The sequence below is a fragment of the Antechinus flavipes genome, chromosome 5, assembly GCF_016432865.1.
Source record: "Antechinus flavipes isolate AdamAnt ecotype Samford, QLD, Australia chromosome 5, AdamAnt_v2, whole genome shotgun sequence".
In the NCBI taxonomy this organism is placed as follows: domain Eukaryota; kingdom Metazoa; phylum Chordata; class Mammalia; order Dasyuromorphia; family Dasyuridae; genus Antechinus; species Antechinus flavipes.
Genome location: NC_067402.1, coordinates 248466434 through 248494204, shown reverse-complemented (window position 1 = coordinate 248494204; position 27771 = coordinate 248466434). Strand labels below are relative to the sequence as shown.

Genomic DNA, 27771 nt, shown 5'->3' with positions numbered 1-27771 from the left:
GGGGAAGGGGGCAAAATCCAGAAGACTCCTGTTAAAATCTAAAACCTCCACCTTTAATGACATTCTTTGATTTTCTTGTGGGTCCCATCTTCTCATTTTTTAGATTTCAGTTTTTTAATTTAAGTTCCACTTCTTCAATTCAGTTTTTCATGACTCTGTGGAAACTAAATAACCATCCAATTCTCACAATAGGGACGTTCATCCCCTCAGTTTTGGAATCCCAACTCTTAAGTGGTCTTGATTAGAACCAATTCCTGCACCAAATTATTCATTACATCCCATCTATCTGTCCACTTACCATCTTGCCATTAGCCTTACCAACTTTTCCTCTATTTTCTACCTCTTGTTCTGGGCACAGGAATCACCAGTGCCACAATAACTTATGAAAGGGTATGTTAATTAACTGCCCTATGGATCAACTTTTCATAGCTCTGATACCTTAGTAAGCTGGAGTTTCATTCTCTGGATACCACATATATTGTCTCTCTCTACTATAAAGGAAGCTTCTTTCTAATGGGAAGGTGGTTCCGCATTTTTTTTTTTTTTTTTTGGTATACTCAGTATTTAACACTGTTCTTGACACATTATAAATAATTCTAGATTTGAACTAAGACTAATGCCAGAGAAACTGAGGCAGGAGAGAGATTAGAGAGTTTTTAATATTTTGTTAATGGAGAGTAAAATTGACTGGACAGGACTCTCGTCTAAAATTATCCAGTCAGACAGAGATAAAAATATACTGGGACCAAGGAATCCATGTTGGTCCCAGGGCTGGAGGAGACTGTCATCTCAAAGAATCCAGCATACAGCTGCCAGCCGTCAGCCTCCAGCAATGAATGGAGGAACCCCAACTTCTTAAATACCTTTTCTCTAAACAAAGGAAGGGGTAAGAAGCGTGGGAAAACTTCTGTCAGGATAGGGGAGGCCAGAAATCCTAAAAACCCAGAAATAGGATGTCTGAATACACAGAGATAAAGATGTCAGTGAGGTATCTTGGAATATTTTAGAGGGATATTGTAAATTCTTGAGGACAGAAAAGAGTCAGGAGGTCTACTCTCTTGTTTATCTTGCTAATTTATAACCTTAGAGCAAATAGTCCTCAGTCTTAATGGGCCAGAGGGGGATTTACAACTAAGGAGATTGAGACAGAACAGATAAGGAAACCGAGACAAGGGAAACTAGTGTAGGAAAACTGAGTCAGGACAGTTAAAGAGAACTGTGGCATAATACTATCTCTGTCAAAGTAAGAAAGTCAGCTATTTTCTCTATTTTGTTGATAATTATTTAAATTCACAATATATATTTTTTAATTTAGCAATTATTTATTAAACACTTCTTATATATATGGCATTCTACTTAATTAAATAGTTCTTACTCTCAAAGCATTTACATTTTACTTGGGTTCAGAGCAGGGAAAGGAAGAATAAACACATGCATAGATAAGAACATATAATGTGTGTACCTAATAATTAGAAATCATACAAAAAATTTTCAAGATAGAGAAAACATTTACAACTAAATAGATTTCGAAAGGCAAGTATCAAGAGGTGGAATATGAGCTATATTTTGAAAGAATAAGTTAAGATTTTAAGACAAATGGCCCATATGTTCCTCCTCTCTCTTCACATTGAAACAAGGATTATAAATGAAGTACTAATGGAGTACTGTAACATTGACTTTAATATCACTTTAGTATTGCCTAACATAAAAAAAAGAAATGTTAAAGTATATAGGAAACATAGTTATGATCTCTCAGGGGTCACATAACGTGGGGGTAAGTACTGGTCAGAGTTGATAAACTTTCTGCAGCAATATTTAATAAAAGCTTAAGTAAATTTACAAAGCATATTTACATTGTGACAAATGAACACTTACGATTCCACTAACAAATTATGGAAATTGCAAGATCTTTCAAGAGTTATTTCTTTTGCTGTAATTCAGATCATCCCTAGGGTGAAATTAAACAGGGATCTGAAAAGGTCCATGAAAGCATTAGGACATACAGTATAATGATCTCACAGATCACCACAATGTTCTCAGACTAGAGAATAGAGCCATAGCTACAATGTTAATGATAGGATATTTTGGTCATAAAGATAAACTAAGGGATCTTTGGAAAAGATATAAAGCATAGAGATGACTGTAGACAGCAAAAAAAAAAAAAAAAAATCTAAAATTCACATTACTTTAACCCTATTAGGACTAACAAGAAAGACCATTAGATTATTCTCTCATTGCACATACAAGGTCACTTGGGAAGGTGGTCACAACATTAAGGTAGAAAGGAAATAGGACAAGTACTTAAGGAACATACATGATAAAGGATGTTTCACAAGTTCCTGGATTTATCTTTTTTTCTGTCTTTTGAAGAATTCAGCATATTTTCATTAGTTTTGATTCTCTGATGGAGAGAATAGATATTGGTTAGTAAAAATTGTATATGAATATATTCACATATAGAACTAGCTTCAGCAACTTTTCAGTTCATTAACTTCCTATCCACTTCTCACCAGACTAAGTTACTCCTTTCTTTTCCATCCCCACCCCACAGCCTACTGATTACTCCAAATCTGAAATCATAATCAAATCAAATCCTGTCATTGTTCCTTAAAAGTGTGAGTTAGTTTATTCCTCTGTGGTTTCTCTCACCATTCTTTTTTTTTTTTCCATAGTATTTTATTTTTCCAAATACATGTAAAGATAATTTTCAACATTTTTTGTCAAGTTTTGGGTTCTAAATTTTTCTCCTTCCCTCTCTATTCTCCCCAAGACAGCAAACAATCTGATATAGGTTAAATATATACAATTCTTTTCAACTTATTCCCATATTTGTCATGGTGTGCAAGAAAAATCAGATCAAAAGGGGGAAAAACACTAGGAAGAAAAAAGCAAAAAAGTGAAACTACTATGCTTCAATCCACATTTAGTCTCCATAGTTTCTCCCACTATCCTTCTCATCTTTCCAAACCAAAGTATGTCACCCTGGTCAACATTCCCCAATTTTGTCATCACTTATTAGATTGCAGAAAAATAACCCCAAGATATCTTCAAAGGTTTCAGTAAGCAATGTTTATTGCAAAGGCAGCTAAGTGGGTCAATACATAGAGTTCTGGGCTTGGGATCAAGAAGACTTAGTTCAACTCTGATCTCAAATACTTAGTAGTTGTGTGTCTCTGGGCAAGTTATTTAACCCCTTTTTGCCTCCATGTCTTCATCTGTAAAATGAACAGGAGAAAAAAATAACAACTTTCTCCAGTATCTTTGCCAAGAAAACTCCAGATGGGGTCATGAAGAGTCAGACAAGACTAAAAAGATTAAATAACAAAAACATCATGTTGTAAATTTGTCAAGGGAAGGTACTCTTTTCTGTGTGCTCAAAGTGCTCAAAACATGGTTTGCACTTAATAAGTGATTTTTCATCTATTCTGTTTTCTTGGTGTAATACTTTACCATGGTAAGAACATGAACCTTGTGAAGATAGAAAGGGAAAGTCTTTATGTTCATGCTAAACTGTTAAATTGAATTTTCTAAGAATCAATATAGCCTGGCAATGGGATGATGACTTTTTTTTTCTTTTGGTCACAATACCTGACTGCAAAAATCTGTCTCTTAGGCATTACAAATACATAAATGGAAGAAATATTTACATGCATATTACAAGTCCTTGAAATATTAAAAGTATTAATATATAGTTTTCTGAACATGGACTCAAGAAAACAAGATTATAAACTCACTTACATGTAGGAGTAGTCTTTATTTTATTTCTTTATATCTACCAAGAGCACATGGTTCTCTTTTTTTATATTGTTTTTATTTTCTAGTTATACATGTACTTTCATTTTTAAAAAAAACATTTCTTATGAATCATGTTGTGAGATAAGAATGAGAACAAAAGGGAAAACCCACAAGAGAGAAAAAAAACAGAAAAAAAAATTGAACATAATGTTTTACATCCAGTCTCCATAATTCTCTGGATGCAAGTGGTATTTTCTATCTAAAGTTTATTGGGATTGCTTTGGTTCTTGAACCCAAACTCAGCACTCTATGTACTGAATCACTTAGAAGCCTCTGCAACAAATGTTGCTCACTGAAACCTTGGCTGAGAAGAACTAAGTCTTTCATAGTTGATCATCACATAATCTTGCTGTTACTATGTACAGTGTTTTCCTGGTTCTGTTTATTTTGCTCAGCATCAATTCGTATAAAGCTTTCCAGGCCTTTCTAAAAATCTAGTTGTAAATCTTTTTTTTTTTTTTTATTGAATAATGTTTCTTTATTTTCATATATCATAATTTATTCAGCCATTCTCCAATTGATGGGCATCTACTCCTTTTCCAATTCTTTGCTATTACAAAAAGAGTTGCTACAAACATTTGTCCTTTTCCCTTCTTTATGAAGCACATGGATGTTTTAACATGACATCTTACAAATAGATAGGGAGGTGCCAGGGTAAAAATGCTAGTTTGGAAACAGAGAATGCTGGATTCCATTTGAGCTTCTACTTAACTCAACTATCTTTGTGTCCTTGGGACTATTTCTTAATTTCTGTAGGCCTCTTTATCTCAGAGTCCATTATTCAGTGACATTAGCCTTCTTGCTTGTCCTAAAGGGTACAATAGCATTATACCTGTTCCACAATTTTTCCCCTAATTCTGTGATTTTTCAGAGACTATACCCAAGCATCCAATGTTCTGCTTCTTCATCCCCAGTTCATAAAGTCTCTGGCTTTCTTCTTAGTTAAAACTCCCACTTTTTACAAGAAGCTTTTCCCAGTCTATTTTAATCATGGTGTTTTCCTTCTAAGTTTAGTTTTAATTGATCCCATCTATTTCTTGTTTGCCCAAAGATGTCTCTATGATATCTCCTTTTAAGCTCTGTTTTTTATCTATTTTGTTTTATTTTGTCTTGTTTGCATTTATTTCTTTCCTCAATACTTAATACAGTGTCTGGCATAAAACCTGTACTTAATAAATGCATGATGATTAATGGAGAATTAACAAAATGATTTCTTAGTTTCTATCTCCAAATCTTAGGATCCTCTAAAGAATTCACCAGTTTTCTAAAGAATTCAATTACTAATGACCTCACAAGTACATTCTTTAATTAGCTTTTGTAAATCAAAGAACTTGTTATTTAGTTTTCTAATTAACTATGATTTATTCTGAAAAGAAATTTAAATCTGCATTAGTTTAATAGTCTTAGTACATTACCTTTGACAAAGGAATTCTTGCTTTAATTAAAGACTAGACCTTTGACAAAGGAATTCTTGCTTTAATTAAAGACTAGACTAGATTATTCTTGACATCCCTTACAATGTTTTCATGCTATAATTCTAGGAACAATGACTTGACCAGGATCACAGGATCAATAAATAACACTGGCATTTTCAACTGTTAGCAAACAGTTGCTAAGAATTCTTAGGAATGTATTAGGTTTCTTTCCTCTTTCTATTGATGCCTTTTAGATTTTAACAAAAGCAGAAACTGAGGCAGATCTCCAATCAAGATAATGTTTATTAGCTTTGGCATTCTCTCTGATTGTGCCCTCTTATATAAGTTTTGCGGAGTACAGAAAAAAGAATAGAACAGGGTTAGATGACATCAGAAATTAAAGGTGACATGATTGCTTACAAAGCTGAGATGAAGGAAACAACATGATTAACTATAAATTTTGATAATGAGTACAAGACTCCTCCCCGCCTTTTTTCATGAGACTAAGAAGTACTCATCATTTGAGCCCAGATATGAGATAGCATTTCAGACTTTTGGATAACAAACCATATTTCCTTGAAGGATAGCTTGGTAGAATAAAGATATCAGATCAAAATTCCCTTGCCTTTTTTTTTTTTTTTTTGCTATAGTTATTGACTATTTTGTCCTATGATCCTAACTTATTCCATTGATCAGCTACTCTATTTCTTAGCCAGTACTAAATGATTTTGATGACCGCTGCTTTATAATATAGTTTTAGGTCCGGTACAGCTAGGCCACCTTCATTAGCGGTTTTTTCCATTAATTCTCTTGGAATTCTTGACCTTTTGTTCTTCCAGATGAACTTTGTTACTATTTCTTTTAGATCTGTAAAACAATTTTTGGGGAGTTTGATTGGTATGGCATCAAATAAGATTAATTTAGATAGTATTGTCATTTTTATTATATTCACTCAACCTACTTGTGAGCACTTGATATTTTCCCAACTGATTAGATCTGACTTTATTTGTGTGGAAAGTATTTTGTAGTTGTGTTCATATAGTTCTGTAATGCTGGAGAAAGTGAGCAAGATAGAGATTAGAGAACAATTTAATAATTTATTAAATGGAGAGATATAGTGAGACAAAATGGATCCATGGGCTGGATGAGACTATCATCTCAAAGAATCCAGCAGTGAATATCAGATAACAAGGTTCTTTTATAGGGTAACAAGAACAATGACATAATGGGGGAGGTATCTGGGTAGGAATGATCTAATGGGGGGGAAGCATCTAGGATGACATAATGGGAGGTACTGGAGAGGCTCCTGATATTCTAATGATGTCTAAAATGGATAAAGACATTTATCCCATTAAACATTAAAAGGGAATGATTATAGCCTAAAGTCTAAGATATAAGACCTTTATCCTATCAAACATTAAGAGGGAATGGTTATAACCTGAGGCAGATAGGACAATGGAGGAACTGGGTCAGGACATCAAAATATTGGAATTAATTGTTCTTCTTGTTTGGTAGAATTCACATGTAAATCCATCTGTCCCTGGAGATTTTTTCTTAGGGAATTGATTAATAGCTTGTTCTATTTCTTTTTTCTAAAATGGGACTATTTAAATAATTCATTTCCATTTCTGTTAACCTGGGCAATCTATATTTTTTGTAGATATTCTTCCATTTCACTTAGATTATCAGATTTATTGTTATATTATTGGGCGAAATAGCTCCTAATTATTGCTCTAATTTTTTCTTCATTGGTGGAAAGTTCTCCCTTTTCATTTTTGAGACTAACAATTTGATTTCTTTCTTTTTTCTAATCAAATTAACTAAAGGTTTATCTATTTTGTTGGTTTTTTTTTTTTTCATAAAACCAACTCTTAATTTTATTTATTAATTCAATAGTTTTCTTATTTCAATTTTATTTATCTCCCCTTTTGTTTTCAGAATTTCAAACTTGGCATTTAATTGAGGGTTTTTAATTTGTTTTTTTTTTTCCTAGCTTTTTTAGTTATAAGTTCAGTTCATTGATCTTCTCTTTCTCTATTTTATGCAAGTAAGCATCTAGAGATATAAAAATTTCCCCTTACAACTGTTTTGGCTGCAATCCATGTATTTTGGTATGTTGTCTCATTATTGTCATTCTCTTGGATGAAATTATTAATCATGTCTATGATTTCCTCTTTCATCCATTTATTATTTAGGATTAGATTATTTAATTTCTAATTAACTTTTGGTCAATTTTCTCCTGGCTTTATATTGTATGTAATTTTTATTGCATCATGATCTGAAAAAAAAAAAATGCGTTTACTATTTCTATCTGTCTGCATTTGATTTTGAGGTTTTTATGCCCTAAGACATGGTTAATTTTTGTATAGGTTCCATGAACTGCTGAGAAAAAAATAAACTCCTTTCTGTTTCCATTCAATTTTCTCCAAAGATCTATCATATCTAACTTTTCTAGTATCCTATTTACCTCCTTAACTTCTTTCTTATTTATTTTGTGGTTCGATTTTTCTAGTTCTGAGAGAGCAAGGTTGAGATCTCCCACTATTTATACTTTTGCTTTCTATTTCTTCTTATAGCTCTCTTAATTTCTCCTCTAGGAATTTGGATGCTATACCACTTGGTGCATATATGTTTAATATTGATATTGCTTCATTATTTATGGTACCCTTTAGTAAAATATAGTTTCCTTCCTTATCTCTTTTGATTAGATCTATCTTTGCTTTTACTTGATCTGAGATCAGGATTGCTACCCATGCTTTTTTTTTTTTTTTATTTTAATAGATTCTACTCCAGCCTTTTACCTTCACTTTGTATGTATCACTCTGCTTTAAAAGTATTTCTTGTAAACAACATATTGTAGGGTTCTGACTTTTAATCCAATCTCCTATCCACTTCTGTTTTATGAGAGCGTTTATCCCATTCACATTCACAGTTAAAATAACTAATTCTGTTTTTCCTGCCATCTTATTTATCCTAAGTTATGCTTTTCTCTTTCCTTTCTCCCTTCCCTCCTCCGCAGTATTTTGCTTTTGATGACGATCTCCCTTGTTGAGATTAATTTCTGGATAATATTGATATTGTGTTTTCTCTGTTCTTTTCCTTAGCCTTAAGACTACAGTATTGGTTATAATACACCTGAAGAATACTCTGACCCCTTGTATCTCATGTTATTTGAACTGTGTTATACTTGACACCATTAAGGATCATATAACATCATAAGTCCCTACTTTGTCATCCCTGATTCTTCCTTGATCTAGAGCCTCCCAAAATTCTCTGAAATCATTCTGCTTCTGCCTTTGGTTCTGAGCCTTGGCTTTGACATGCCCTAGGTCCATATTCTATCAGCACCAAGCTGATATTACCTTTTAATGATTTAGCTTTGACAATGAATTTTTATTATGTATAATTAATCGAGCTGAAGAATGCTGTTATTTTTAGGAGGGGGAGAAGATCTATGTAGTTACTAAAGTTCTAGTGCAATATAGAAGAAAGAGTTCTAGATCTGACAACAAAGGCCATTGGTTCAGATCCTAACTCTGACACTATGTGATGTTGGGCAAGTTTTACTTAACTGCCTTTAGTTTTTTTGTGTGTGTTTTTTGTTTTTTGTTTTCACTTTTAAAATGAGAGTATCAGACCAGATGATTTCTGAAGTCACTTATACTGCAGGACTTATCATCTTGTTGTCAAATAGTTTACTTGAAAATCAAATATGTTGTAATTGGGGTGGGGGATAAAATATTAAATTAAAAGAGGAAAATCAATCAATTATGTTGGGAAGAACAAACCATACATATGTAGTAAATATAGCCAGTTATAACAATTAGCTATATATGTATGTGTGTGTGTGTGTGTGTGTGTGTGTGTGTGTGTGTGCGTGCGTGATTTTAATGATTTGCAGATTATCTTACACATATTAGCTCATTTTATTTTCACAACAAGCCTATGAGGTAGGTACTATTATTATCACCATTTCATAAATGAGGAAGCTGATCCAGGTAGAGATTAAATGAATTGCCCAGTATCAGACAGCTAAGCAGAAAGGGAAAGAGAGACAGAGACCGAATTATTGTCATTTGAGAAGACCGAGTTAGCACTCTGGATTCCTTAGAATCAGCCGAAATCAGAATAAGCAAAAGTCTTTGGTCTTTATTCTTGGTCTTTAGGGGTGGAAATGAACAGGATGGATGCAGGACCTTTCTTCTCTTTGTCTACTGCCAAAGTGACACTGGCTTGTCTTATCCACTCCCTGATCCTTCCCACAATTCTCTGTATACACCAAAAGATTGAACCAGCACAGAATAGTGGGAAGGGCCATTTTCCAAGCATATGCTAATAGAGTATTGTCCAATCAGTAATTAGCCTTACGTGCTCAGTTGTCCAACCTCAGTGCATCAACTCAGAGTTTCAGCCCTTTACAATCATTTCTTCCTTATTTCTGATAATTAATCCCAAACATCTTAGCTTTTCTGTTCATAAGGAATGTATAACAAAGCTTTTTCCTGAGAAGGTAAATAATACATAATGCTATGCAGAACACACAAATTCAGTTCTTCTCAGAGAAAAATTAAGAGGTTTGTAACATTAAAATATGTCAACAATCATATTATTTGCCATATTATAAAGTATCTTACTGAAGTAAATCACCTTCTTGTTGTTTTTTCCTGTTTTCTTTTTTAAGAAATATTGGTGTTAATTGTATGAAGTTGATGTTTAATCTGAAGAAGATTAAACTTAGGGGGACATCATAGCTCTCTAAGTATTTTGTATAAATATTTAAGTAGTAAGTATTTTTTTAAGTCTATTAAATATTTATTTAAGTATTTTGTATTAAGCATTTAAGTATCTTGTCTTGTGGAAGAAAAGTTAAATTTGGTTTTACATGATCCCCCAAGACAAAACTAAGTCCAGAGAATTCAATTGAATGTACAGCAAGATACCTTTTGACTATATGTAAGAAGCAAATAGGTGGCACAGTGGAGAAAGCACTGGTTCTAGAATAAGGAAGTCCTGAGTTCAAATTCGGCCTCCGACACTTACTAGTTATACAATCCTGAGCAAGTCATTTAATCCCTGTTTGCTTCAGTTTCTCCATCTATAAATGAGAAAAATAATAACATCTATTTTCCAGGGTTATTATGAGGAATAAAAGAGTTACAGATCATAAAGTGCTTAGTATAGTAGTTGGCAATGTAAATATAAGCAATATAAAGATATTAGCTATTATTATTGTTTCCTGTTTGCCTCATTTTCATGTAAAATAAGCTGGAGGAGGAAATGGCAAACCACTCCATCATCTCTATCAAGGAAACCCCATAAGGGATCACAACAAATTTGAACACAATTGAACAAAATTATTATTAACATTAATTATTAGATCTACAAAAATGTCTGTTTTAAAGTAGTGAGTTACATATCACTGAAACCAGATTCATGATGTTATAGAACAATGCTGTCAAACTTAAATAAAACAGGAGCTGCTAATGAGGCACCTTATTAATCACATATTGACTTAGTTTAAAATGCAATATTTTCTATTTTTTGTACTTTATTTAATTTTTAAAAGTAAGTCCCAGTTAGGCAGCCAGGTAAGCACAATGGATACAGTCAGGAAGATTGGAATTCAAGCCTGATCTTAGATGCTTATTAGCTGTGTGACCCTGAGCATGTAACAAGTTTGTTTGCCTTAGTTTCCTCATCTGTGAAATAGGGATAATGAAAACACTTCTATTGTTGTAGAAATAAGGTAAAACACAAATTATAAAGTAATTAGCATAGGAGCTGTAAGAAGTAGTAAGTAGTTAGCATTATATAAATGTTATTGTTATTATTGTTCAGCTGTTTCAGTCATGTCCAGCTCTTCATTATCCTATGTAGAGTTTTCTTGGAAAAGATATTGTAGGATCTCTTCATCCTTAGCTCATTTTACAGATGAGGAAAGGCAGACAGGATTAAAAGACTTGCAGGGTCACATAACTAGTAAGTGTCTGAGACCTGATTTGAATTCGGGTCTTCCTGACTTCAGGTCCAATAATAACAACAATAATATTAAAAAGAACAATAATAGCAACATTTTGATCTGGTTTGGTTGCATTCAGGAATGATCTACGTCTTTGATTCCTTTGATATAGAAGCCATGATATGTATTTTTATATATATATATATATATATATATAAAGGAATTTTTATATCAGATATCTGTTGCTCCAGGTAACCTCAAAAATCTTTTCCAAATCTGTAATTATATGGCTTGTATGTAGGACCTTGAAAAGGTTATTAGCAACCCTCATTTTTTCAGTTCAAGATGATAGATTAGGATATTTCATTTATTTTTCAGGATGATATGTTTCCTAAGGAAAAAATGTTAATTATCAAAGCAATGTCCTACTAATCATCCTGTCATTACTAGATTAACTTTTTCATTGAGTAAACAAGTATTACAGATAATGAAATCATTGCCTAACCAGGAAAACTCACATACACAGTCCCAAAAAGTAATCATCTATCTTTTGCTTGAAGAACTCCAAGGTTAGGGGATTTTTGAAAGGCCCAATGGACTACTGGATAATTTTAATTATTAGTGATCTTTTTCTTTCATAAAGCCAGAATTTCATTTTCTGAAGTCTCTTATTACCCTTATAGCTAAGCTAAACCAGTCACTTCCCTTTTCTTTGGGACAATCATTCAGACACTTAAAAATTCCAAGCTCCTCTCCACTCATAAATTATCTCTTTTACATTTAAACATTCCAATTTTCTTAATTCAATGCACATAAAATATAATTTCCAATCCCTTCATAATCTTATTCAACTTGTTCCATATATTCTGTTTTATCAATATCCTTCCTAAAATGTTTAATTGAATAGATGGCTATTAATGGTAATTATAAGAAAAAGCAACAAGTAAGAAATGAACCAAATGCTTTGTTTTCCTATTTCGAAAGTGGTTGTTGTTGGTGTTATCCAAGATCAGTCCTGGATGACAAAAGAAAGATGATACCACGACATACAAGTGAATAGGATTTATGTGAGGGAGGGCTATGCAAGGTCACCTGCCTCACTTTCCCCTCCAGAACCATTTGGGTCCAGTGACCAGATATAGATCAGGATAACTGGAAATAATCCTGGATGCAATAGGAGATCTTGACCTTTTTAAGCTAAAATCTTCAATAGGTCTCAGTTTGATGAAGACTAGGTAGACACTGAGGCAAACATTGAACTTTTTCACCTAAACAACAACAACAAAAAAAAACTAAATAAATAAATCAATCTGGGAAGACTAGCCATTCAAATCTACATATTTTATCTATATATCTATTAACAAATATATACACACATGTATGCATACATATATGTATGCTTATAATCTAATAGCAGGATCAAACATACATATAAATAACTGTTATAAAAACTGATATATTCACAGCTTTTGGCTCATATTGGTGCTCAATAAGTGCTTTATCATTTATTCATTCATTAATAGGTGATAAGTGAATGAGAGATATAAACAAAATGCTACGTGATGTCATGGGTGAAAAAGATTCATGACCAACTTGGAAGAACCAAAAAGACTTCTCAGAAGATATGATGTTTGAGTTGAGTTTTAAAGAATAGGCTGGAATTGAAAAAGTTAGCAGGTGTAGTTAGGAAAACCAATGATGTGTGGCATTGAAAGGCATCTTAAAGATGACTAAATAATCCTTTCTTTTAACAAATGAGAAAACTGAAGTCTAGAGAATTGAAATGTTTTGCTTATAGCTGTAAAATTTGTTAGCCCAAGACTTTGGTTTGGATTATTAGATTAAAAAAACAAACAATAAAACTTAACATTTAATGTGTATGAAATTAGGTTGCTACATATTTCTCTATTCTTTTGATAATAACAAATGCTTTTTAAAATGGAATACCTAATGTTTAAAATGTTGCATTAATGATCATTAGTTCATCTTAATATTTGTACTTATTTTAATAATTCTATTACTTTTATTAAAATTTACACTGAAGAGCAGATGATGCAGAAAGCAGGGTATGACTGCAAAAAACTTAACATCATTCATGTAGATAGTAAACGAGTTTGTGTGTTTCATATGAATCTCGAAAATATAGGCTTTATTCTTAAGATTATAAAAGCTAAAAATATACCAATATGGAGATAAATAATTAATTGCTTTCTTTAACTTCATCAGAATCTAAATTTAGAATTGAATGGAACTTTAAAAATCATATAATTTAGTCTTGTTATATTATACATAAGAAAACTGAGGGGCAGATGTTAGGGTATTTTCCCCCAAGTCATGTGGGGTTTTAAGTAGAAGATCTAGGATTGTGACCCCAGTCTTACAATTCTAAATCCAGTGATCTTGTACCATGCCCTTCCTTCTACCCCAGTGCCAAAAAAATGTAAATCCATTAAAGTGAACAGAAATGTTAAAAGAATCAATACTCTATATTTTCTAAGTATTTATCACTTAAGAAGAATTTGAAAATAAGTCTAGAAGTGACATTCCTAATGTGATCCAAACAAAGGATACTACATTAGCAGCGAAGGATAAAATTTTGACCCATGTGTTAATTATTTCTTCTTCAGAAATGGTTTCTATCAAATTTCTGCTTTGATTACTTTAACCTTACAGGCCCTGAAACAATTGTAATAATACTCTTTTTCTATATTCACTATCTCATCTATTTTGTTCAGTGAAGAAAGGCAAAAAAAAAGGGGAGGGGGGAATAAAAGTAATTTCTTAGTAAAGAATTACTGAATATAGAATCTAGATCTGAAACTAATTATGGATGTTGTCATATATAAGTATGTTAACGTTTTATTTAGAAATAAATTGCTTTGGACTTTTGGAAAATTTTTGAAGTTTTTTGTAGGAAATACACATATAAGCCCTAGAAATATATTGAATTAATAGTATTGTCTGCTAGGAAACCTTTAAAGGTATAATAGGAATGAACTGAATGTTAATTTTTGACTATACATTAGTATTTTCCAGATTTTATCAATTTTTGAGCCAACCCTTTGGTTATTTTAAACTTTATCTTCGTCTCACTTCTTCAAAGATACCTGCTTCTCTTTTGCAGATTGTTGCCTTGCGGGAACAAAATGCTCACATTCAAAGGAAAATGGCATCTGGAGAAGGGTCCACAGAGTCAGAACACATGGAAGGAATGGAGCCTGGCCAGAAAATCCATGAAAAGGTTAGACATTTCTTATTTATTCTTCTGTTGGATAAATTGCTTGCCGAACCATTTGATATGAACATTAGGGATGAAAAGTGCTTAATTCACATTTCATTGGTTTGTCTCAACAAAACCCCGCATGACTTTTTTACCTCTGCATCTATAGTTAAATGTAAAGACATCATATAAATGGATTTAATTTTATTTGTATACATTGAGAGAAAAAATTAGTATTTATTTTGTACTGAGAGGAGAGGAATTATGCTTTTATAAAACTAAGAAAAAGAGTGGTTGAATTTGAAATTTGAAGGAAAAATAAACAAGAATTTTTTTCATTAAAAAAATGTTTATTGATTACCTACCATGTTTTGAAGGCAATCCACCATAATCCATAGAGTTGGGAAGATGTGTGTCCCATGCTGCTTAGGTGACTCTAGGTCAGTTATTTTACTAATTGGTATTATAAATAGCTTTCTATGTAAATTGCCAACAAGGTGGCAACTTGTATTGATAGAGGGAGTTTCCTTTTCTGAGAATGACTTTTGTTAATTGTCTATTTTTATTTTACAATGAGTATCAATAATAATAATGAATCATTTTCAAATGTCATTTTATGCATCTACATGATATTCTTCAAAACAGAATGAAGAGTACTGACTAGAACTCAGACCTTCTATCTGAAACTAAATAAAAAAAAAAAAGGTAAAAGTGAAATAACAAGTCTTTTATATAAGATTTTATGGTTTTCATTGTTCCACATTTTTTCCTCTCATCTGAGATATAATCATTTTAATATCCCCATTTTACAGATGAAGAACTTGAAGCTTAGAAACTTTTGCTTCCTTGTGGTTCTATAGTTAGTAAATACAAGAAGTGGGGTCTGAATCTATGTTTTTCTTGAATACCAATGTATTATATTTTTTACTGTCCCATACTATCTCTCAATATGAAATATAGCAATTCATTCCAAATGAGGATTTATAAAAAGTATAATCATGGATTAAGGAAGAATCAACAAAGTAAAGAGCATTTATTTATGTGATAATCAACATAGTGAGAAAGAGAAATGAAATAATTCTGGGAGTAGATGCAAACCACCTGGACAGAAAGAGGAAGAAGATGATTATTTTGGGAAGCATAACAAACTTGATTAAATTCTGGACCTAATTTTAGTTTCAGCACATCATTGATGACTTAAGAAAAGGTCATCAGAATCTATGGAGCACATGGCCACTTCCATATTAGACCATGTTTCTTGATAAAGTAGATAAAAGAACTTTGTATATTGTCTTATATAATCTAAATTGAGGAAAAGAAAAATTTAAATGTGTCAGAGAAAAGAGAGTATACTATAATTTCTTTTGAACACATTGTAATAATTTACAGCTAAAATTGGCCAAAGAAGAATAAGAAGCACCCAGGAATAAAATTCTAAAGTTGCAAAGAAAAAAGTTTCAATGAGGATGAAAAGGGGAGCATTTTCAAAAGAGATTAATGTGAATAAACAATGGTTTATCTTAATTGTTTCTTTTGAGAAGGAGAGGTACTCTGGGGCTAAGGAAGAAATTATTTATTGATTTGTGACTATTGTCTCAAAAATGTATCAGTTTAAAAATTTTTAAAAATTATTAACAGTGGAAAAATTGTTTTAGTTAAAGGTACTAATGGAAGTAATTTTAATTGAACGATGAATAGTTTTAGCCTTTCTTATTGTTTTGCAGAAATAATTGGAAGTAGCAATAGCTATAACAAATTCATTTTAGCAGAATGATTTTATGAGAATTTTTATTAGAATGCTAATCTTGTTTGTGAGTTGAAACAGCAGTTATTATTTTTACTTTTAGTAAATAAAATGTAATGTACTTTATTATAGGTACTTTGGGAGACAAAGGGGAAGAAATAGATCAGGTTTATTTGAATCTTTGAGGAATTGTGAGACTGTTGAGAATGTCATTGAGTTGTTTTTGGCCCAGGATTCAGCAGTTTTTCATTTTACTTTTAGTAAATAAAATGTAAGGTGCTTTATTTGGGATAAAAAAGAGGTGGAAAAAATGGCTTTTGAGGTGAGACTATATTGAAGATGTCACTGGGTTTCCATTGGTCCAGGATTTGGTAGCTTCCCATTTAAACTAAAAATGTTTGCTAACTCAGGTCTTTACTTTTGTTTCTGTGCTGTTGAGGACTGTTAGTAATGTCAGCCTTTTGTAGAGTAGGAGTTCATATTCTAGAGCCAAGTTTTGGCCATCCTTCCCTAAATATGGGCATATTTTATTTTTGCTAGAAATACTTGGTTGGTCTCTGCAACTAAAGATATTAATACATATTTGTTGCAACTATCAAAATGAATTTAATTTAAACTAAATAATTTGATTACACAATTTCACTGGGAATCATCAGAAATATTATTCTGGGAATTTGGGATAACAATACTCATCTTTTTTCAGCTTTTATTTTTTCTTTTCTATAATATCTCCCTGCAAACTTTTTTTTGATCCAACAACAGTCACTTTGTTTCAGGATTTTTTTTTTTTTAAATCTAATTGGGAATTCAGTATCAAATATGAAGACAATGAGTAAAGTGGTTAAGAGGGAAGCAAGATGTTTTTGAGTCTGATTCTATCTCCCCTGCCGCACCCCTCCCCTTCCTCCCTGTAAATAAAGATTATAGGTGTGTAGGAGGATTTTGGCATTTCTGTGCAAATTGAAGAGTGACTCTTAGAAAAATTGTTGTGTTGGATATTATGGAATTGTCAAGTAAGTGAGTACAAATGCCCTAATCACAAGCATTAGCCTTTGGATAGGGCAGTGAAGTCACTTAAATTACACAGCAAGGTAGGGTTATTTGCCAGTAGGGGATATTTTGTGTCAGTGGCTTGAGAGCTCTGGTTATAAAAATAATCTTATGAGAACACACTTTGAAATAGTGAGTAATTATTACTATAACAAAACAAAACAAAATGTGATTAATACCCAAGATGAAGGTAGAGGCAAATACCTCAAAACATAAAAAGGAAACTTTTCAAATATCTTAAATATATATTTAAATCTAGAATCAGGATGATTCCCACTTATTCTATAAAATGGATTATTAACCACAATCATAAACTTGGTAAGTTACTTTATTTCAATATAATTGGTTTTCTTTGAAATACAGTACATTTTACATTATACATTTCAGAAATATTATTTTATTACATTTATTATAATGTAATGTTTATTACATTATATAAACATATTTTATTATATATTATTGTTGTTTTGTGATATATAAATACAAATATTTTGTTTTTTATAACTATCATTCTGAGAAGGGGTTCACCAATCTTCAAGCTTCTCTTAGAAAGCTGTTGTTGATAATGATTATTCATTTTTCCTTTGTAATGGCTCTTGACTGATATTTTTTGTATAGTTATCAGCAAAATTTCCCCTTTTATTCTCTCTTCTTGCCCTATTCAGAGAAGTCACCTCATAAAACAATATTTTTAAAGGGGAGAGAGAGAGAGAGGGAAGAGGGAGGAACAAAAAAAAGGGGAAGAGAGATCAAACAAATTAAATTATATGTCAAAAAAGTTAGACAACTTATACAATATGCTGTACTCATGCACTTCCTACCTCACAAAGTAGAATGTATGTATCTTCTCCTATCTTTTCTTTTTAGTCATTCTTCTTTGTGATTTTGCCACATCTACTTTTGAATTTTTTCTGGTTCTTTTTTTGTATCGACTTTTTTCTCTGTTTACTCGACTGTATCAGTTTATATAGAACTTTCAGTACTTCTCTGTATTCATTATATTTGTTTTTTCTTACAGTACAGTAATAGTCCATTAATTCATGTACCCCAATTTGCTTCATTGTTAAATCTTTGTTTTCACTAAATATAGTGCTACAAATATTTTGGTATATACAGGAATGTCTTATCAATAGACTACTTGTCCCTAAAGAGGAATCCAAATCAAAGCATGACAATTCATTTTTCTATAGTATTTTAAGATATAATAATGATGATATTATGGTTATGATAGCTATTATTTATATAGTATTTTCTATGTGCTGGATACTGTGCTTAGAACCTTACAGTCATTATCTCAACAATCCTGAGAGGTAGGTGCTATTGGTATACTCTTTTTTTTACTCATGAGGAAACTGAGGCAAGAAGCAATTAAATTACTTATCCGGGATCACACAGCTAGTAAGTGCCTGAGGGTGGGTTTGATCTCAGATCCTTCTTATCCTAAGTCCAGTGTTTTATCTATTATTCCACCTAGCTACTTTATGTATGCCTAAAGAATTTTAGGTACTAAAAGTACCAAAAATACTATTCACATGTATTTACTGTGATCCCCATTTTACAGACTGAGAAAACTACAATTCATTGAGAAACCCTAGTCACACAGCTAATTGATAACACAAGCAGATTTTAAAGCCACTTATCTTTTCTGGGCGTATAGTTTTCTTCCTGCTTTAGGCTGGTACTTGCATGCCATTCCTGTCTTTCTGCTGCCTGTGGGCTTCTGAAAAGTAGAGAAAGCCAGAATCTCCACAGAAATCAGACTACCCTCCAGCTTTGTCAGCTGAGATCTCTAATTCTGCCTTCAGTGGTCTTTAAGAGATCTTGTAGTGATTTTTGTAGCCATATTCAAGACCACTTCTCTTAAGTTTTCAATGTCCTGCCCCACTTGCGGAGTTTGGAGAAAAATATACCAGACTTAGGCACAAGATAATACTTCAAATGTGTTTGTAAAGGTCTCTAGGTCTTAAACCAAGTTAGGATCTGAATATGTGTTGATCTGACCCATCACATTTATCTCTAGTAAAGCCTTATATGGACTGAATTAAATAAAATTAGGGCCTCTTAATTGAAGTCTTACATGGAGTCAGAAAACCAGCTTCTAAATTGTGGGATGGAGGTAACAAGCTTAGGATACAATTGATATGAAAAAAAGATTAGGGGTGTTTTTAGTGGACTACCAGCTGAATTTGAGTCAGCAGAGTATGATGTGACCATCCAAAGGTTATGTGTTTGTGGATCCCATCGAAAGTCCTATCTTTCAATTGATCCTCCTACTATATATACTCCAATTTTCTACCTAATTTTCAAGAGTCTTTATGATTTACATAAACACTGAACCACTTTCCTCCAACACTGTGATCCAATGACACTAGTCTGACTATTTTCTGTTCCTCACACAAAACCCTTCATCTCCCAACTTTCAGCAGTTTCACTTGAATGTTTTCCATGCCTAGAATGTATTTGCTTCTCAACTCTACCAATCGGCTTCCTTCAAGTCTTAGCTAAAATCCTATTTACTGCAAGAAGACTTTCCCAGATCCCCCCTTTTAGAATTCCTCTTGCAATTATTTCCAATTTATTTTTTATGTGGCTTGTTAGTACATAGTTATTGTCCTGATTCCTCCTCTAGTAGACTGTTCCTTGAGTGCAAGGGCTAACTTAACTTTTCTTGGAGTTCCCTGCTTCCAATACAGTGCCTGACACATAGTAAATGCTTTATGTTTATTGCCTGAGAGCCTGAATATATGGAGCGACAGTTTTCACAATGATAAACTAAAAAGTATACTAAGGAAGACAACCAGGATGATGAAGGGCTGAATTCATGTTGGATGATAACAAATTGAAGAAAGTGGGAATGTTTAGCCTTGAAAAGACATGTCTCACTGGAGACCTTGTAGCTACCTTAAGTATTTCATGGGCTGCCATTGGAGAAAGGATTAGAAATATATTGTTTGGCTCCAGATGGCTGAACAAGAAATGATGGAGAGAAGTCACAAAGAGGCACATTTAGGCTTGAGGTTAGGAAGGACTTCATAAAAATTAGAACTGTCTAAAAGTGGAATGTAATCTCTCAGGAAGTAATGAGTTCTCCCTAGATGGATATTTTCAGGTAGAGGATGGAAGATCACTTGTTAGTTATATTTTTATAGTCTTCCTTTTCAGTTATTTGTTGGACTCTGGGATTGCTTTAATCCCTTCCGGCACTAAATTCTGCATGTGATTGTGTAAAATTATATTATTGTGCATATTATTAGCTATATAGGCTAATTTAATTTTTATCATGTTTGGTTCATTCTACTTGATTATATTTTATTGATTTTTTTATTATTTGATCACACATAGCCCTTCTTTCCCAAGAAAATTTGACTTTTTTTTCTATTTAAGTAAAATATCTTACATCTCTCCTTTTTTAACTCAAGTATTCTCCAAAGAATAAAAGTAAATGGAAAATAATTTATTTGTCTTATTCCTAGAGACATAAAAATACAGAAGAAAATTAATCCCTGCTCTCAAGGCTCTTATATTCTAATAATGAAAACAGCAATACAACTATAACTGTATATATATATATACACACACATATATATAGGCATAAAACATATGGAAACTATATATAACATATAATACATAATCATAGATAACATATATAAATAAATGTTATGGATAATATAATTATTATAAAATATGTAACATATAAGTAAATATAGATGACATAATTATATAATATTTAAGCAAATATTAAAGATAATAGTTTTATATAAGTAAATGTAATATATAACAATTATATGTAATGGTAACTACTTTTTATATAATATATAACATGTAATTATGTATGATATATAACAATACAATATGTATAACAAAATAATAAAGCATTCTAACTCACAAATTCTCCAGGGTAATAGTGTATCCATTCTATGTGACAGCTAGAAACTCATCTGTAGCAGAGGAGGGAATTAAACGTGTTCAGAAAGTCCCATATTCTCACTCTGCTCCTTACTTGCTGTTAATTATTATATTATATATATATATATAATATTATAATATTAATTGATATTAAATTGTTCTTTAAATGCAAAGAACATCATATATACATTTTCTCATTTGAGCATCACAAAAGCTATGGGAGTTGGGTGCTTACATCTCCTTATCTCTGTATTTACAAATGAGGAAATTGAGAATCAAAGAACTTCAGTAATTTTTTTTTTTTTGTGGTGATATAGCTAATAGGGGAGTCATTATGGTTTAGTTAAAAGACTACTAAAAAAATCACAATGGCCATGCCTATGGAGAAAGATTGCTCAAAACCACTAGATGTTCAGTCATTTTTCAGTTGAATCAAATTCTTCATGACTTTATCTGGACTTTTCTTGGCAAAGATACTACAGTGATTTGCCTTTTTTTCCCCTTGGGCTTATTTTACAAATGAGGAAACCAAGACAAACAGGGTTAAATGGCTTGTCTAAAGTCATACAGATAGTAATTGTCTGAGGCCAGATTTAAACTGAGAAATATGAGTCTTCCTGACTCCAGACCTGGTACTCTATCCACTGCACCATTTAGCTGCCCTGAAAACACAGGTATGAGTACAAATTTTTTAAACTCTTGCTACCTGTGTGCTAAACTTGGGTTGAAAGCCCTATAAGTAGCCTCCCATGTGAGAAAATCTGTTTCCTTCTCAGATTTTCATTAGGCATACTCAGATATGTGAATGGAAGGAATCATGAAGAATTGGACATTACTGAATGACTAAACAAAACCATGTATATGACCATTTTCATTATAATTTCAAAAACAAAAACATGACTTGGTAGTTGCTGATTTCATCTTAGTAATTTTTTTTTTTTTTTTTGGTAAAAGTGTGGCAAATTCCTAATTTCCCCTTTTAAAATTGTCTGATAAAAAAATTTAAAATAATAAAACTGCCTGTTGTTCCTAAATTTATAATGTACAGATAGAATTACTAACCATGATTAATTCTTTTTAAAATCTGTTTTAGAGTTTCTTTACTATGGGTTCTCTGATTGCAGTTCTGCTCCAAAGTTTTGCTCCAAGTAGTTCAGGGTAACAAGTTGGAATTCACCTTGCATTTTTTTTTTTTAATAAAAGCGACTGATCTTGAAATTAGAAAGCATAAAAAATAAGTAAGGAATGAAAAAAAAAAAAAGCCAAAGCCAAGAAGGAAATAGGATATGGTCAGCTGGACCCTAAATTCTTTCAATATATTAGATGAGGTAAATTATATCTGAGAATAAAGAAGAACTTAGTTGTGATAGATCAGGTGTTGTCAATAAGAATAAGATATCTTGGGGGTAGATTCCCATCCCATATTTCACGAAAAAAAAAGAATATAGAGCCTAATTATAAGCCACTAAAATTAATAATGATCCCTGTCAGAATTCAGGATAGTTTATTAGTTGGACAGGTTTTTAATCACCCCAAAAGGAGAATAAGAATCACTATGAGTTCACTTTGGTTGATTAAAAATTAGAATTAAAGACTAGGTCTAAGGTTCCCTGGCTATTACATGAGATTAAATGAGTTGACAGGACTCAAATTAGTCCAAATCTATTATCTCATATATGAGAAGATTGTTTTTGTTTGTCCTTTGTTCCTTAAAAAGATCCCTGTCATCAGGAAGATGAATAGGGAGAGACATGCAAATATATTGGATTTGAATGAAGGAGGGCTGTGAGAACTGTGAGTTAGTATGGTGACTAGAGAGTGGATCTGAGAATAAGGAGAACCTGATTCAAGAGGATTTCTTCCTCCAGACACTTACCCTTGAATAACCAATAAGGGCAATCTTATGCATTATGCAAATGAACTTGAGTTCCAGCTTACATATGTACAAAACAGTAAAGAATAAATTCAAGGTAAATTTGGAAAGACCTCTGCTGCTGACAATTGAGGTAGGCTTCTTGTAGAAGGTAATGCTTGTGTAGATTTTTGAAGTAAAAGCACACTTCTGAGAGAAGGTGAAATGGGAGTTCATTCGAAGTTAGGAGCATTCAGGTCTTCCACCTTCTAATCACAGATCCCTGTTTATTATAAACTATTTCTTTTGGCAAAATTTAAGATGACTAACTGTTGAAGACTGTAATCCCTTGCTTTAAAAAAAAAACAAAACACTATAACAACAAAAACAAACCTCCTCCCAAACCAAAAAAAAAAAAAAAAAAAGATATATCTAAAATATATCACACGATATAAATTTCTATTTCAACTCAATAATGCCTGTTTGCTTTGGATAATGATAGGACCAATACTCTTTCTTTTTGGAAGTTTTCATCTGTGAAAAATGGGGATAAAGATGCCTTTCTCACCTTCCTCAAAAGACTGATTTTATAATCATAGGAGCATGGATTACAGATCGAGAGCTAAAATGGACTTAAAAGATCTGCTAGCCCAACTCTCAATTTTCACTTGAGAAAACACCCTAAGGAATTGACTTGCCCCCAAATCACATAAATAGTAGAAGTTGCATTTCTACCCATCCAGATTCCTCTGATTGTTTTTCACTTATAACTTTTAGTTTTATATCCTTTTTTAGATTATTTATTTAATTCAACCAACATTTGTCAGAACCCACTAGGCTAAGACATTGCAGTAGTCACTATGCTACTATTATAAAAAATATTTGCTTCCAAATTTGTTATCTAAAAATTGGTTTACATTGATTGGAATCTGAGATCATTTATGAATTTCTGATTAAATATAAAGCCTATTATTTTTAGTAATTTCTGATTTGTCTAAGAGTGTTGGGGACTTCATTATATACCAAACTAATAAACCTTTTAATATTGAAACTTTAAAATAAGTTGAAGAACTTTAAAAATACTTTTAAATCACACTCTAGTCAGAAATGTGTCTATATGTGCCAGCACTTTGTCTATTTTTTCATGAGTAATGAATCATTAAATTAATGCATTAAACTGAACCTTAACAAATTTCATGACCAGCTAACTCTGGAAAAAAATCTGAAAAGTCATTTGACTTTGATCCATACATAATTAGACTTCTTCTATATTCTATTTTCCTTAATCTAATTTTTTCTCATTTAATAAGGTATAGGTTTATTAAAATATAGCATTTTTCAGAGTTTGGTTGACTTCTAGTTTTATTTTTCACTGACTTCTCTTTAGATAGAACCTGGCAGATAATGGTAAATAGATTACAGTTTTGCCTCTTCCAATGGTAATTATACATTTGGGGAGTGGAAAATTATTTCTTAGATGAGAATTCATTCTGGTAAAGATCCTTCAGGCTATTTGCAAATGGATGTTGTATTTTATGAAATTTTGACAGATGAATATTGAATTAGATTTCCTTTGACAGGTCTAAATAGGTAAAAAAAAAAATACTAGCAGTGTTAGTTAGCAAATATAATATTCTTTGTGGTTATACTCAAGCCAATGTCTCTTGGTATTCACAGTTGATCAAGAAAGCTCTCTAGCATTTTTATAACATATCAACACTGAGACCTAAGAGATCTGCTTTCTTTAGAAATTTACCTAGTCACTCATTAATCTGTTATTGAAATGTTGGCTCTTGGCCAAGCACATCAAAATTAAAGTGTTTTTTGCCTGAACTCAAATCTTGTGAGAGTGCACAGTTAATGAGGAAAGATTTTGGCATATACCATAGTATTTTCTAAATGACAAATTGATCTGAAATAGTTATGTCCTATGTATAACAACTGCCCATTTACAGATTAAGTTCAGATTCATTTGGCTAATTATCTGATTCAAAATCTAATTCAGATATAAATAAATAAATAAATTTCTGATGAAATAACCAATTTCCTCTTTTTGTCTTTTAAATTCATCTAAGTAAAATTCTTATAACTTGAAAGTTCCAACTAATGGGTTCATTGTTTTACCTCATTCCTCCTCCAAGAGAAAAGTGGTCTTGCCCTCCACAAATCACTTTTGTTTCCTCTCCTTGGCCCTTCTGATTCTTTTATTCATAGCCTATCTTATTTTATACTTAGATTAATGGCTTATTTGTGTGCTTGATATGCAAGACCATCAATTTCACAAGAGCTTGCATGTGGTCTTTTCTGTTCAATTATGCCATATTTATCAATACCTACTTTGTGCAATGCTCTATGTGATTCTATAAAACTCTACAACACCATCAAGGAGGTTCTGTTCTATTAGGTATAGGAGAAATTACAGCATTCATACAGATAAGCACATTATAAGTATATTCAAAGTAATTTTGGCAGGCATAGAATACTAATAAGATCAGAAGGTGGGTAGAGATCTGTGAAGATCTAATGTAGAAAATGAGACATGGACTGTGCTTTGAAGGAATTTTATGATTACTTGTTGGATTTCCAAAGAGGGAGTAACCCCAGAGTGTACCAGATTTGTATATGGAAAATAATAATAATTGAAAAAGAACTTTATTTTCTATTATGAGTTTAACAAGTATCGACCAAAACCAAATGTTTCCATATACAAAGGAGACAAAAAGAATTGCATATGAAAGCATGAATTTCTATTGAATATGACATATTAAAAGCATATTAAATTAAGGACGTTTGTGATAGAATTGTCCTTTTGTTTCTGTCTTTTCAAGAACTTCTTTTTGCTTATTTCTTAGTACTTGCTTATTATTTCTCATTATTTTCTTATTTCTTATTTTATTTTAATAATAGCTTTTTATTTTCAAAATACAAGCAAAGATAGTTAAACATCCTTGTAAAACCTTATGTTCTAAATTTGTCTCCTCTTTCCCTATCCCCTTCCCTAGACAGCAAGTAATCCAATATAGGTTAAACATGTGCAAATCTCTTATATATATTTCCACATTTATCATCTTGCACAAGAAAAATCAGATCAAAAAGAAAAAAAATAAGAAAGAAAAAAACAAACAACACCAAAAAGAGTGAAATGCTATGTTGTGATCCACACTCAGTTCCCACAGTACTCTCTCTGGGTGTAGATGGCTCTGTTTATCACAAGATCATTGGAACTGGGCTCAATCATCTCATTGTTGAAAAGAGCCATGTCCATCAGAATTGATCATCTTATAGTCTTGCTGTTGCCATGTATAATGATCATTTCACTTAGTATTAGTTCATATAAGTCTCTCCGGGAGTCTTTGAAATGATCATGTTGGTTATTTTTTATAGAGCAATAACATTCATATATCATAACTTATTCAGTAGTTCCCCAAATGATGGCTTATTTATTATTTTAAAAATATTTTATTGATGATCTTTTCCTTCCTTTTTTTTCTTTGTACTCACCAACACCTCCTAATTGTTACATTTCCCAAATCAAACTTGCTAGTGTGACGATAGTGAGTTGTTCCATAATTATTTCTGTAATATCTATTACCTACAAGCCTCCAGATTGATTTTTTTTAATCTAGTAAGAAAGAAAACACTTAAAAAGAAACTTTATCCCTGATGACTTTTTAATTCACTTTATTTTGTCAAACTCCACAGCACCCATCAATTAATGTGAACTAATAGGAATCTACCAATATTTTTGGTATTGAATTGAATTGAGGTTATGTGGAGGAAGCAATGTATAGATTTTCAGGTTGAACAAGATACTAAAGGAAAGGAGAAATTAGTATTAGCCCCAATCCCACCCCCCAAAAAAGGATTATCTGCTAAGAAAAAAAATCTTAGTCTGCAAAGGTAATGGTGATTGACCCTTAAAAGCTAGAAACTAATACTTACTAAATATTGAAGAGTAGCTCATATAAAGGAAGCATAGCTGAATATTTCCAATTAAATGGTATTTATGTAGCAGTTTCAATTTCCCAAATACTTTACAGTCTGTATTCATTATTTAACATTTCAAAATAAATTTATAAAATTGTTAATTTTGTTTAATGTATCACTTTTCTCTGGCAGTGTGCAACTAATAAAATTTGGAAAATGAATAACATTAAAGTCATGAACACTACAGAGTAAAAAAATGATATAATTAATAGTAAAAAAGTCAGTAAAATGCCCTATTGTCTCTTGTAAGCTATAATGTTCTGTAAAAAGGAGAGATTTCATATTAAAGTGAGACTATCTTGCTAAAGAATCTGAAACAAAAAGGAATATTTGTATTATTTGATGTAAGGTACCAAAAAGACCTCTCCCCTATAGACTTCCTTTATAATTGCTTCCTGATGTTAAAAAGACTGTTTCAATTTGATTTCATTAGTTATTTGATTTCACACTTTCTAGGAATTTGGAAGGAGTTTGAATATAAATTTAATTGGAGAGACTGAAGGCCTGCTATCAATAACCAGCATCATTAAAATAAAGAATCATAACCATTTGACTATTTGCTCTCTTTCTGTGTTTGTCTAACTCTCTGTTACCATATTTATGTTTGTATTTCTGTCTCTATGTTTGCCTCCATTTGTTTCTCTGTCTTGCCCCCTTATCCTATCATTGATTTTGTTCTGCTAAGTTTCATCATTGTATAACTTCTCCCATCCCTTACTTTATTCATAGTCACCTGCTGCTTCTAAACTATGCTGGAGAAAATCATGAAGTCATGCCAACTCGATTCATTAAAAATTTTTGCTATATAATCTCAGCTAGGCTCTCACTGGAGCAAAGTATGTT

The 27771-nt window shown here is 31.9% G+C and overlaps 1 protein-coding gene across 8 annotated transcripts in view; it reads left to right on the top strand.

Annotated features, from left to right (window-relative positions):
- The window catches only part of PPFIA2 (PTPRF interacting protein alpha 2), a 668498-nt gene that overhangs the window by 503346 nt on the left and 137381 nt on the right, over positions 1-27771 (top strand). For all 8 annotated transcript variants that reach the window (XM_051962865.1, XM_051962864.1, XM_051962862.1 and 5 more), the window contains one exon: positions 14294-14410. In XM_051962865.1, coding sequence (XP_051818825.1) covers positions 14294-14410 — 117 coding nt within the window. The remainder of the gene's footprint in view (positions 1-14293; positions 14411-27771) is intronic.